This window comes from Schistocerca gregaria, chromosome 6 (assembly GCF_023897955.1).
Source record: "Schistocerca gregaria isolate iqSchGreg1 chromosome 6, iqSchGreg1.2, whole genome shotgun sequence".
Lineage (NCBI taxonomy): Eukaryota > Metazoa > Arthropoda > Insecta > Orthoptera > Acrididae > Schistocerca > Schistocerca gregaria.
This window is the reverse complement of record NC_064925.1, coordinates 7,135,225-7,149,922: the sequence shown is the minus strand read 5'-3', so window position 1 is coordinate 7,149,922 and position 14,698 is coordinate 7,135,225. Positions and strand designations below refer to the sequence as shown.

The following is a 14,698-nucleotide window of genomic DNA, read 5'->3' as shown; positions in this document are numbered from 1 at the left end:
TCCGTTGTGGTTGCATCTACAATATGGTTATCTGTATCACTGAGGCACACAAGCCTCCCCACGAACGGCAAGGTCTATGGTTTATGGGGGGAGGTCATGTTACTATATATGCATTTAATGCATCCACATTTTATTTTCCAGGTGTGCGTACATCAATTATGAGAGTTTAATATTTTCCTAGGGAGAAACAGAGAAAAACATTTGCATCAGGATTTTACTTTACGTGTTGCTGATTTAACTACGCTTTGGCTCCGCCTCCTGCATTGGGGAGGGAATAAGGAATACTATTCTACAGGTTTATGGATTACTAAGGAAATGCTATTCGTCCTTTCTTAAATCACTTATCAGGGAACTACCTTATCATGAAACCGAAATGTATTAATGATCATGTACTATACAGGGTGGTCCATTGATGGTGACCAGGCAAAATATCTCGCAAAATAAGCATCAAACGAAAAAACTACAAAGAACGAAACTTGTCTAGCTTGAAGGGGGAAACCAGATGGCACTATGGTTGGCCCGCTAGATGGCGCTTCCATAGGTCAAACGGATATCAACTGCGTTTTTTAAAATAAGAACCCCCATTTTTATTACATATTTGTGTAGTACATAAAGAAATATGAATTTTTTAGTTGGATCACTTTTTTTCTCTTTGTGATAGGTGGTGCTGTAATAGTCACAAACGTCTAAGTATGTGGTATCAATTAACATTTCGCCAGTGTGGACGGAATTTGCTTTGTGATACGTTACCCATGTTAAAATGGACCGTTCACCAATTGCGGAAAAGGTCGATATCGTGATGATGTATGGCTATTGTGATCACAATGCCCAGCGGGCGTGTGCTATGTATGCTGCTCAGTATCCTGGATGACAATCATCCAAGTATCCGTTCTGTTCGCCGGATAGTTATGTTATTTAAGGAAGCAGGAAGTGTTCAGCCATATGTGAAACATCAACCATGACCTGCAACAAATGATGATGCCCAAGTAGGTGTTTTAGCTGCTATCACTGCTAATCTGCACATTAGTAGCAGACAAACTGCACGAGAATTGTGAATCTCAAAAAACGTCGGGGTTGAGAATGCTACATCGACATTGATTGCACCCGTACCATGTTTCTATGCACCAGGAATTGCATGGCAGTAACTTCGAACATCGTGTACAGTTCTGCCACTGGGCACAGGAGAAATTACGGGATGATGACAGATTTTTTGCATGTGTTCTATTTAGCGACGAAGCATCATTCACCAACAGCGGCAACGTAAACCGGCATAATATGCACTATTTGGCAACGGAAAATCCACGATGGCTGTGACAAGTGGAACACCAGTGACCTTGGCGGGTTAATGTATGATGCGGCATTGTGGGGGGAAGGATAATTGGCTCCTATTTTATCTATGGCAATCTAAATGGTGCAATGTATGCTGATTTCCTATGTAATGTTGTACCAATGTTACTACAAGATGTTTCACTGCATGGCAGAATGGCGATGTACTTCCAACATGATGGATACCTGGCACGTAGCTAGATGCGGTTGAAGCAGTACTGAATAGTATATTTCATGACAGGTGGATTGGTCATCGAAGCACCATAGCATGGCCCACACGTTCACCGGATCTGACGTCCCCGGATTTCTTTCTGTGGGGAAAGTTGAAAGATATTTGCTATCGTGATCCACTGACAACGCCTGACAACATGCGTCGGCGCCTTGTCAATGCTTTTGCGATCATTGTGGAAGGCGAACTATTCGCTGTTGAGAGGAATGTCGTTACACGTATTGCCATATGCATTGAGGTTGATGGACATCATTTTGAGCATTTATTGCATTAATGTGGTATTTACAGGTAACCACTCAGTAACAGCATGCAGTCGCAGAAATAAGTTCACAAAGGTACATGTATCACATTGGAACAACCGAAATAAAATGTTCAAACATACCTGCATTCTGTATTTTAATTTAAAAAACCTGCCTGTTACCAACTGTTCTGAAATTGTGAGTCATATGTTTGTGACTATTACAGCACCATTTGTCGCAAAGTGAAAAAAAGTGGTCCAACTTAAACATTCATATTTCGTTACATACTACACAGAAATATTACTAAGAAGTATAGCACACTCTATGTGGCGCCCAAACCCTGTGGTTGGTTTGCAGCAGTATGCCATTCCCCTCTTCTGTCCGCATCTGTGGTACATCCCACATCATTCATAATCTGCTGCAGATATGACATTCTTGATGCCCTCAGCGATTATTTCCCTCATTAGCTTCAAAAAATGGCTCTGAGCACTATGGGACTTAACATCTATGGTCATCAGTCCCCTAGAACTTAGAACTACTTAAACCTAACCAACCTAAGGACATCACACACATCCATGCCCGAGGCAGGATTCGAACCTGTGAGCATAGCAGTCCCTCATTAGCTTCTTCTGCTATTGTTCTAATGGTGTTCATGTGTCCTGAAATGTGCTCTAAGAGTTTGTCTCATCATCTTTAGAAGTGCCTCTATGGAGATCTGTTTTCTTATACTCTTCTCAGCAGTTCTTCATTAGTAACTCTGTCTGTCCAGATTGTTTTCATCATCTTCTGAAGCACCAAATCTCGTGCTTCTAGCCATTTTCTCGTGGTTCCAGTTGTCCAGGTTTCACACTCATATAGGGCCATACTCCAAAAGAACCCGTTTCCTGATTTTGCATCTAATGTTCTCACTGGTAAGTTCTTTCTTAAATTAAATGCAATTTTGGTTGATGTATTCTGCTCTTAATCATTTTCCTGCTTCTGTCATCCCTTGTAATCTACACTACTGGCCGTTAAAATTGCTACACCACAAAGATGATGTGCTACAGACGCGAAATTTAACCAACAGGAAGAAGATGCTGTGATATGCAAATGATTAGCTTTTCAGAGCATTCACACAAGGTTGGCGCCGGTGGCGACACCTACAACCTGTTGGCATGAGGAAAGTTTTCACCCGTTTTCTCATACACAAACAGCAGTTGGCCGGTGTTGCCTGGTGAAACGTTGTTGTGATGCCTTGTGTGAGGAGGAGAAATGCATACCATCACGTTTCCCACTTTGATAAAGGTCGGATTGTAGTCTATCGCGATTGCAGTTCAACTTATCGCGACATTGCTGCTCGCGTTGGTAGAGATCCAATGACTGTTAGCAGGATACAGAATGATTGGGGTTCAGGAGGGTAATATACAGAACGCCGTGCTGGATCCCAACGGCCTCGTATCACTAGCAGTCAAGATGACAGGCATCTTATCCGCATGGCTGTAACGGATCATGCATCCGCGTCTCGATCCCCGAGTCAAGAGTTGGGTACGTTTGCAAGACAACAACCATCTGCACGAACAGTTCGACGTTTGCAGCAGCATGGACCATCAGCTCGGAGACTATGGCTGCGGTTACCGTTGACGCTGCATCACAGACAGGAGCGCCTGCGATGGTGTACTCAACGACGAACCTGGGTGCACGAATGGCAAAACGTCATTTTATCGGATGAATCCAGGTTCTGTTTGCAGCATCATGATGGTCACATCCGTGTTTCACGACATCGTAGTTAACGCACATTGGAAGCGTGTATTTGTCATCGCCATACTGGCGTATCACGTGACGTGATGCTATTGGGTGCCATTGGTTATATGCCTCGGTGACCTCTTGTTCGCATTGATGGCACTTTGAACAGTGGATGTTAAATTTCAGATGTGTTACGACCTGTGACTTTACCCTTCATTCGATCCCTGCAAAACCCTACATTTCAGCAGGATAATGTACGACCGCATGTCGCAGGCCCTGTACGGGCCTTTCTGGATACAGAAAATGTTCGACTGCTGCCCTGGCCAGCACATTTTCCAGATTTCTCACCAATTGAAAACGTCTGGTCAATGGTGGCCGAGCAAGTGGCTTGTCACAATACACCAGCCACAACTCTTGATGAACTGTGGTTTCATGTTGAAGCTGCATGGGCAGCTGTACCTGTGTAGGCCATCCAAGTTCTGTTTGACTCAATGCCCAGGCATATCAAGGCCGTTATTACGGCCTGAGGTGGTTGTTCTGGATACTGATTTCTCAGGATCTATGCACCCAAATTGCTTGAAAATGTAATCACATGTCAGTTCTAGTATAATATATTTGTCCAATGAATACCCGATTATCATCTGCATTTCTTCTTGGTGTAGCAGTTTTAATGGCCAGTAGTGTAGCTTCACTAATAGGTAAGTTCCTCTAGCCTTTGTAGCCCCTCTCTTCCGATTCTTATTTAAAAGCATTAATTTTGCAAATGCGGTTTCAAAAAGTTGCTTCCCCTTTGTCGATGCATACTTTCTTTCCTGATTTCTTAAGATTTTCTTTCTTTATGAGGTCTGTTGTGTCCAATATAATTAATGAATTGGAAGTGGCATGTCCTTGGCTTCCACTGATTAACGTACAGAGGAACCTGTAGTTAAAATAGGCACAAGTCGTGCGGGTCCAGCGCATATTGTGACGCGCCGACCAGCGACGCTCTGCGCTGACAACCGAAGCGTGCGCATCCTGTTATCTTTCTCAAATGATTTTACAGAAATTATTCACTGGAAATATTTGATTTTTGCATTACTTGTATTGTTATGTGTCAGCTTCATGGCGAAGTGTCCATCATCTCGCTAATGGTCACGCTTATTGTGAGGTACACATCTTAGTAAGACACTACGCAAAACTCAAAAAGTTTGCAACAAAAATTAGGGGTCGCTATGATTTTGCATTTGGTGGGTATTACACCGTATGTTGCTGCGTATGAAATTTAGCTAACATATTGAATTTTTGTTTAGACTTGGGAGGAGGTCTTTGGCTGTCCCCGATCTCAAGAAAATGGATACTATGCAGTGCATTAACTCACGCCCATGGGAATGAAATATTCCTACATCCCTCGTATCTCCTAAATCGTTCGAGACATCGAAACAAGATTTTGGCGAACGATGGTACACAATGAGGAGAGTACTTTACCAGTTCGTAAACACACTGAACTTTCTTAACTATGACTTGTACTTTGAGTTATCGACACCTAGTGAGACAAGAGTTTCCTAGTATGAAAATAAACATATTTCTTCTCTTATGTTACCACAAACCGACACAATGAGGTTTTCTCGTAAGCTATTGAGCTCTCTGGTCGCTAGTTGTTTAATGAGACACTGTTTTTCAGAATTGTCACAATAGCTGCTTCAAAAATGAGTTTGTGCAAATTATATTGTGTTTTGGCAAAAAAGTACTAGCAAACCTTAACAAGAGAAATGTGACCGTTACTCATAAATGGTGTTGCTTCTTCGAATGAAGAAAGGTTAACAATTCACACAAAAATAAATCGCCAATTCTCTTGGAATTTTGATTGAATCCCATAATCCATCGTATTTTTAATACTGAGTGACTGGAATGGAAACTTGCCAAAGGATTTTATTCCTTTTCTTCATCTGAGCAGTAGCAAAGTAAAGACGAGCGTACCCTTCAGGCGGAATTTATTTATTTATTTTTATCCATCTTTCAGAATGACTCCCACATGCCTTATGCTGGTCACTCTCCTACGCCTTGCCAAACTAACAATGTGCGATTCACGAATAATTTTTTTTTTTTTATGAAAGTAAGCAATTGATGCGTGGCACAATACAATGGTCAGCGTATCGTCAGCAGCTGAAGAATAATGCGCGACAGGAATGCTTTGTGAGAGGAAGAGTTCACGTTGTTCGAAAAACATTGTGATGAAAGTAGATCTGCCTTAGTCAGCAATACATATATCAAATAACCACTCTCTTTCACGATACTCATACTTTTGTAATAATACCAAACACTACTTCACTTGTGTTGCATAATTAGTTTATTAATGCTGATAGTGTGTATGTGATCACTGAAATGCTTTTTCTCGTCGCGATGATCCGATAAAAACATTGTTATTCATGAAGGCTTCTCAACTGTTCGTAACTTGCAGTGTAAATGTGATGTCCACATGTATGTAGTATAATGTCTTTTACTACATTCATATCCAGATGTTAGTGAAACTTAAGTCCTTCAAATCTCGAACGCCTTTTACCAGGAGCATAACGGGTCATACGTGTGGATATTTCGCCTTTTCGACTTTTTGTAACAGATTGTAGAGATCACCAGCATAAGAGGCAGCAAGTATACCTTGTTTACTTTCCTGCCTTCCTTCTAGATCTCATGATTATAATACTCCTTACTTCCTTATTCAGTACCCTCACAATGAATCGTCTGTCCCTTCTTACGAACTGAAAACATTGTGGAGGCAGAAGATATACTTCCAGTAGCTAATGGTTCACCAATTATTGAACTGTGTATTGTTCTTGACAAAAGAATAAACAAAACAAAAAGTATACTGGTATATGTAACTAAAAGCTATTATGTTAAAAACAAAGATTCCAAGACTTACCAAGCGGGAAAGTGCCGGCAGATAGGCACAATGAATAAAACACGCGCAATGCGCGCGCGTATATACCTATCCTTTTTTCCCCCTAAGGTAAGTCTTTCCGCTCCTAGGATTGGAACGACTCCTTACCCTCTCCCTTAAAACCCACATCCTTTCATCTTTCCTTTTCCTTCCCTCTTTCCTGACGAAGCAGCCGCCAGTTGCGAAAGCTCCAAATTCTTTGTGTGTGTTTGTGTGTTTTATTCATTGTGCCTATCTGCCGGTGCTTTCCCGCTTGGTAAATCTTGGAATCTTTGTTTTTAATATATTTTTCCCATGTGGAAGTTTCTTTCTATTTTATTTACATCATCATTAAAAGCTATAATGAATTAACGAAAAGAAATTGAGCACTTAAACGCGAAAAACGAAACACTACTCGGTGACAACAAATCTCAGTATACCGTAATGCTGCCTTTTCGCATGGGTAATACACCCACTGACCATATGCGCCATGCTCCGCCTCACCCCTCCCGCATGCTCGCGTGACGCGCAGCGCGAGAAACCGTGCCAATGCCGTGCGACATGACGCCTAGCCTAGCCTAGCATAAAGAATCTCTACCGTTTTGTGACTTGGTATTTGTACATAAAAAGGGTTGAGAGAGGTGAGTCAAGTTCCAGAAACTGTCTTAGTAATATGCTATGGTGAAAGAAGATGTGTAGTGTGGCACTTGTACACAGCAATTAAGTAAGGTGTTAAAAATTCATTAAGGTTTTAGTATTTCGGGCCATTGTTGTAAGCTACAGCTAACACAAACAGTTAAGCACAAAAAATCTAATCTCTCTCTAGAGAGAGTCCATCTTTTTGACATTGCCTGAAGCAGGTCTGGAGGACCTCTATGCAAGCTGAAAACTAGAACAAGGTACCATTCTAGCAAACACCTAATGGGAGTTGGTTGGTTGGTTAATTTAGGGGAAAGGACCAAACAGCTAGGTCATCAGGTCACATTGGATTAGGGAAGTATGGGGAAGGAAGTTGGCCATGCCCGTTCGAAGGAACCATCCCAGCATTTGCTTGAAGCGATTTAGGAAAAACATGAAGAACCTAAATCAGGATGGCTGGATGCTGGCTTGAACTGTTGTCCTTGTGAATGTGTGTCCAGTGTGTCTAATGGGAGTGCTGCAAAGAACAGATAGTTTACTATATCACAAGATTTGTGACCTGCTTCAGGCAATGTCAAAAAGGTGGACTCGATATATATATATATATATATATATATATATATATATATATATATATATATATATATATATATATATTTTGTACTTAACTGTTTGTGTTAGCTGTAGCTTTACAATAATGGCCTGAATTATTAAAACATCACACACACTCACACACAAACAAAAGAAAATAGTGTCAGCTCAAAAGGTAGCAACTCTCTCTCTCTCTCTCTCTCTCTCTCTCTCTCTCTCTCTCTCTCTCTCTCTCTCTCTCTCTCTGCTGAAACATGAGACACCAACGTTATTGTACAATGTGTGAGAAACAAAATGGTTTGCAATTGATGTCAGATTAGTGTAGTTACACACCTAAACATATTTCAAAAGGAGTGACATTTACAGTTTGTGTTAACAGTGTACTGAACAGTCATACTGAGGAAGGGAATCACTTCGAGAATTTATGATTACATACCCTTGAAAAACTGATACATATGTATACTTTCAGGAGTTGTCAAGACACTTTTGTTATTAACTGCAGTAGCAGTGATTGGTATAAGGTTTCACTCGTGCATTTTGCCCAGAAATAATTAAAGATTCCAGTTCCTACATGTTGTAAAGTATGTTTCAATGTTTAACTGTCTCACAAAAATATAAAAGCTAATTAATTGCTCTTTGTTTTGAATGTTACAGGATGTTCGAGAATCTCCCCAGGAGGATATATTTTCCAGTATTTTGGTTCAACCAAAAGGCAGTACTTAGCGATGAATTAAGTTCATTAGCGAAACTAGTGCAGATAGCACCTGATGTCGGAATGGGTGTTTTCTTTGGATTAGCTGGAATTGGAGCTTTGATGCTATTCATTGGAATAATGCTGACTGTGCGCCATGGTTGGAAAGGCTCAGACACACAAGGGCTAATCCATGAAAATTAATGATGCATTGATTCATCAAATTCATATTGAAGTGCCTTCGAATAAACATTGAAAAAGACCCACCTTAGCTGTCACATAATTTTGTGCGGTTCTCACTAAGAATTTTGTGGCCTTTCTAAAAGTATTTTTGGTACTTTTGTGTGTCCTGATAAAATAATGTTTTCCATTGTCTCCAGTATTCTTCTGTATCTCGGCTAAAAAATTAAGTTTTCAAGTTGTAGTTTAATTGTTAGTGGGAAGCTATATAACGAAGAGTGAAATGATGATACATTTAAAAATAATGCAGCTTACAGCATGTGTCACATTTAGATTCTACAACTTGTAGTTCAGGATATATCGTGTGTGTGTGTGTGTGTGTGTGAGAGAGAGAGAGAGAGAGAGAGAGAGAGAGAGAGAGAGAGAGAGAGAGAGAGAGAGAGAGTGGGGAGGGGGGGGGGGGGAGCTGCAGTGCAACCAAAGACTGTTTTACTGTTCTGTTTTGAGATTATGTAAATATTCTGTTATATCAAATGAAGTATAGAATTTATAATATGTTCAAATGTGATTTACTGATTTGTCAAATGAAACAAAAGTAAGTTGGAGTTACAGTTTAATGTGTGATCAGTGAATTTTGTATGTTGCTCCACTGATTATAGTTGTTTTACAAAATTGTACTGTAGAATGCATTTTGTATGTATGATGTCTTACAAACACAACACTTTATATTTTTACACAGATGTAAATGGATGTGGGTTGAAATTTTTGTTCAGTGCCTCTGTTTGAAGATTTCGGTGTGCAGGCAATTAAATCATCCATGAGGTGCCAGCTGTTCTGTTTTTTTATGTCAAGTACATAATTCTATAAGAAAAGTTTTTGAGAAACAGAGCAGCTATATCCTTCCATGGATAATTTTATTTGTAGTGGCACACCAGAAATTTCTGTGTAGAATTTTTATTTAAGGAGAAAGTTTTTAAGTTTTGTTTCCTAAAGACAAAATAATGTAACATAGAGCTTGATTTTAGTAAACTGAGGCTGTGATGTGTTACCAGTTCCTGATTAATTATATGGGAATTCTATAACAAGGGAATACTGCTTTAGTGATACAAATGATTACTTATGTAATTCTTGTCTATTATGAACTGCATGAAAATCGGTGAGGAAAATAACAGTATTGAAGTATGATTCATGCTTGTTATGGTAACTTGGCCAAAATTTATTATCTTTAAATACAATTTTACTTTTTTAATATATAAAAATGAAACCATAAATAATATTATGTTTATAGAACCAACACAAGTTGCTGTCAGTATTTCTTATTGATCAGTTTCATTCAATCTGACAAGAGTATTACGTAAATGACTTATTTGTGAATGAACTTGACTGTATAAGTTAAGTGTTACACAGCTATCTCAATATTTGTCATTGCCAGTGTAATCAGCCAACTGCTTTGAATGGAAGTTAGCATTAATATAAATTGGATTGTTCCTTTATGCCAATTTAATATTCCATATTGCAATACTTCATAAATTCCATAGTTGCTTATAATGCTGTTGTTTAGTTGAATGAACCAAGGCAATAAAAAATAGTGGTTGTGACTTGTGGCTGTCCTACAAACTTAGTTTCAATTGTTTATATATATTGTATTAGTTTTCAAAATCTTTTATTCATAATACTTCTCATATCTTGGAGCATTTTCTCTGTTCCATAGATGTGCCACAGTGTAACTCTGTTTTGTAAGCTGACTAAAACCATTTGTCCAGTAGGTAGTATTGTTCGCAAATAAGTGGAAGTGGACAGTTGTTAAAACAGTGGACATGAATTTGGAAGGACCTGGGTTCAAAATTCTGCCCAGCCATTCAGATTTAGGTTCAATGTAATCTTTCTAAATTAAGACAAATGCCAGGATGGTTCTTTTGAATGGTGGATTCCTCTTCTTTTACTAGCCTTGTCCTAACCAAGCTTCAGCTGCACCTCAGTGGAGCCATACACCCTAATTTTTCTATCTTACATGTATGGAGGTGTGATTAGCATTTGGCCCTTCTAGTTAAATAGATTTTGTATTAGATAAAAGATGTAGTCAGCATGTTGCTGCCCTCAGAGTTTATAAAATAATTTAAAAAATCTTACTTTAAATTTGGTACTATACCCTCTGTACTATTTAACCCTACCTTCAAGCTTTTGCCCCTTTGAAAATACTTCCCAGAAACTGTTACAAAAATTGTAGAGTGCAAGACAAAGGGCGATGCTTTTACCATTAGTGGTTATTCTTCCATTCATCTTAACTCTATCAGAAATATCAGTAGTATAACTGACTAACATTCCTGGAAAGGGGAGCAACCATTCCAGGTGGGTTGCAAAGGAGCTCTGTACTGCAAAGTGTTTGTGTGACTTCATTTTGAAGGTATCTGCTTATTTTCATATTAGAGCTGGTTTTGTTGCGCTGTAATTACTACCTGACCTTCTGAAATGCAGCAGAATAACTTCCAATAGGCACTGTGAAGCACACTGACAAATTGACACATTTGATGATAGATAGCTATGAGAGAGTCATACATAAGCACATACCTAATGTACAGAATATCACTTGGCTGTCAGGTGAGATGGAGCTCATAACCTATTGTCATTTTACACAAGTTGTGTGTGGAAAAGGATAAATGCTAGATCATTGCTGGAATGTTCTACTCCCGAATACCCCCACAACTCATGGTGATTGGGGATGTTCCCTCAGTGTTTGGACCAGGTATTTAGTTCCTTGTAAAGTATTCAAATACTTTTCTTAAAGAGCTGGCCAGTGTAAAATGTTATTTTAAATACTTTACTGCCAAATCAACAATAAACACTTACAGTTGTTGTATTTAATAATTAAGTCCTTTAATTATAATTTTCCTCCATTTTATCAGTCTTTGTTTCCAAATAGCCCATTACTTAAAACTGGAAATAACACAATGAAATAAATGTGCTTTGAGCCACAATTTAGGTATGTCATAAATAATTCACAGCCATGAAATGACACGCTTTATTTCAGCAACATAGGAGAGTAAGTACTCTTATTACAGAAGAAATGAAAACTATAAACTTCAGTTACTTTCATAGGTAGTGCCTCCATTAGATTCAGAGGTGTATGTGTGAATTATGTGGACAAAAGGAAAAATGTGTTCCTTGACATTTGTTATAAAAGGAAAAGTATTGTGACATTACTTGCTCAATGAGCAAGATACAGCACACTATGAAACAGTTAGGTCAGTTTCTTCTTCTTCTTCTTCTTTTGTTTCACCCTCTTTGGGGTACGCTGGATCAATCATTTCTTTGTGCATTGTTCTTTTTTAGGGCCCAGTATTTCTTCATTCTTTCTGATCTTCTTCTCCTTTCTTCTTCCGAGATGAAGGGTTTGGACTTTTGTGTGAATTTGTCTTGGAACCTTATGTTTTCATGTTTAGTAATTAATTTAGCAGTTCGATCAATAAGTGAATTTTCTGAGGTCTTTAATTCCACTAGGTCTCTCTCAGTTTCTTTAAACCAGTTGGGCTTCATTTTTCGGTTACGGAAGAAGTCAAAGATTTGTTTAGTTAATCTGTTAGAATTCATTCTGAGAAGATGACCATAAAAATTTATTCTCCTTTTTCGCATAGAATCTGAAAGTTTTTCAATTTTCGTGTAGAGAGTTTCATTTTTTATGTATATAATCTTATTGTCTTGAAATTTTGGCCCAATGATTTTTCGTAAAAATTTTTTCTTTCCTTTACCTCAAGTTTCTCCATTTGTCCTTTGAAATTCATGTTAAGTGTTTCTGCTGCATACAGTGCTTCTGGCTTAATCACTATCTTGTAATGTGTCATTTTGGACCCCCATGAAAGGGATTTTTTGTTAGTTGGAAGGCCAATTCAAGTTTATTTTTTCTGGATTCCATTGCTTTGCTTTCCCCAGCATTCCAACTAATCCATTCTCCAAGATATTTGAATTCTTTTACTAATTCAATCTTCTGTTCTTGAACGTTGAGGTATTTACGTGAGTGTTTGATGTTTGTCAATATCTTAGTTTTTTCAGAGGAGATGTGAAGACCAATTTTAGCTGCTTGTTTCTTTAGTTCAAGGATTTGCTCCCGTGCTTCTTCCATTGTTTCAGCAAACAGGGCCATATCATCTGCAAAAGCAATGCAATTTACTTTAAGGTTTTTCTTTTTGCAACCCAGTCTTATACCACTCTTAATATTTGTGTTCCATTGTTTGACTACTTTCTCAAGGGCACAATTGAACAGCGACAGCAAGAGCCCATCGCCCTGTCGCACTCCCGTTTTTATTTCAAAGGGTTCCGATAGATCGCCCATAAATTTAACTTTCGAAAATGTATTTGTAAGGGTCGCTTTTATAATATTAGTTGTTTTCTTATCCAAACCCATTTCTTCCAGGACTGACAACAGAGATTCTCTATCAATCGAATCATATGTTTTTTTGAAATCAATGAAGGTGATTATGTACGTCTTTGCCCTTGATTTTTGGTATGCCATAATGTTTTTGAGATTTAGTATTTGTTCCGAATATAAAAGAAATAACTCATTTGAAATTTTTGTTTTAAAGTTTACATTAATCACACAAGAAGAGAGTATTTAAGGAATCATGTACTGTTTGCAACAGTAAAATGTGGTAAATTTTGTGATACTATCTATGGGGGCAAGTATTCAGTAAATGATATGTCATACAAAATACAGATAAAGTTTTAGGAAAATAAAGCTATATTTTAATATTGCGACAACACAATATCAAAACAAGAATTTTTCATTTTCTTATAGCATTATGTTTCATGACTGAACTATTCAAAGTTTGTAGTTTGGCAAAGTATCACTGAGAGATACAGACACTGCTACACAACAAAATTGGTATTTTGAATAAGCCAGGTGAATTGTTTGAAGAGTCTAAGCCTGTTTTCACACTGGCAATGTAGTCTATGTGATTCAACTGTGCGGTTTGGTTCCTGAAATGTATGACTGCCGTGTGATAATGCAGACAGCAAACTCACCAGAAGTACTTGCTTCGTTGAGTGTTTACAACTCTAGAAGAACAGTGTACTATTGATAACAAAAAGAGAAAACTTTCAGATTTCTCAACTACTTCTTAGTAAGAAATTAAGTGTTGTTGCATAAGTAGAACTAAAAATGTGTTCATTAGTGTAAACACTAACTATATATACATATCCTGTAAACTGACTCGTTCCACATCATTTCGATAAAAGAATAGTTTAGATGATCTGTGGAAAATGTAACTAACGTCTTCAGATTGTTATACACTAATCACACAAAGGAAAATGTACAGTACAAGCATAAAATATGTAATATATATCTCAAATCCACACAGGAAAGGCGGCTCCTACATTCAGCGCACTTTACTTCCATAATTAGAGTGCATCCAAATTATGGTAATTGCAAGGAACACAAAAATAGAATTAACATAACTCGAGGAAACAATTCGTTGACACATGCTGAGAGCAAGAGTCTAAAAAAATAGTGAAAATTGGAGCAATTTAAAATACAACTCTGCACGCCACAACAATGAGTAACCTCATGTCAGCATTCCTAGCGGGCAGTTCGTGAATTCGGTTGACACATCATAAGCGAATAATCGATCGTACAATGACACCTGCGCGACTGTCCCACAGGGAAGTGGAGTGTCATCTTACGTAGTTGCCTCAGCTGCCACCCTTGAAGCTTGTGAGGAAGAGCATCTGGTGTCTGGAACACATCTGATGTTGCATCTGTGTTGCTGGGGATGCAGGTGTTGTCTGTCTGCTATTGGATAGTGACGTTGGTTGATCAGGTAGTGGAAAGTGATCATTGAAAAATTCCTCCAGCACACATGCTGCTTTAACTCTGACAGAAACAGTGTTTCTCTTGCTATTAACCAAATTGTCCATCATCGTATCATGTCATGCTACTACACGGCATGATTCGGTATATGGTGGCGTGGTCAGAGGCTTGACATGGATGCAACTTTACAACACCCTATGGATGAGTGTTTGCTGTGTGCTACGTCATTGATGCTGGTTACTGTCACATGTGCGAGATCTGTACTCTCAAAATGTTCTATGAGCTGCGGTAATTATCATATGTCCTCCATCGAGGCACCCAGTTTGACAAATTCAGCTGCGTCTGTAGCAGTTTCCCGTAGACCTGTTCAACAGGAGACGCATCGAGG

General features: G+C 38.5%; 1 protein-coding gene across 3 annotated transcripts in view; it reads left to right on the top strand.

The window, feature by feature from the left end:
* LOC126278084 (protein croquemort-like) overlaps positions 1–11,485 on the top strand; it is a 220,623-nt gene extending 209,138 nt beyond the window's left edge. For all 3 annotated transcript variants that reach the window (XM_049977927.1, XM_049977928.1, XM_049977926.1), the window contains one exon: positions 8,294–11,485. In XM_049977927.1, the coding sequence (XP_049833884.1) occupies positions 8,294–8,534 (241 nt within the window). In that variant the 3' untranslated portion in view covers positions 8,535–11,485. The remainder of the gene's footprint in view (positions 1–8,293) is intronic.
* The last annotated feature ends 3,213 nt before the right edge of the window (positions 11,486–14,698 follow it).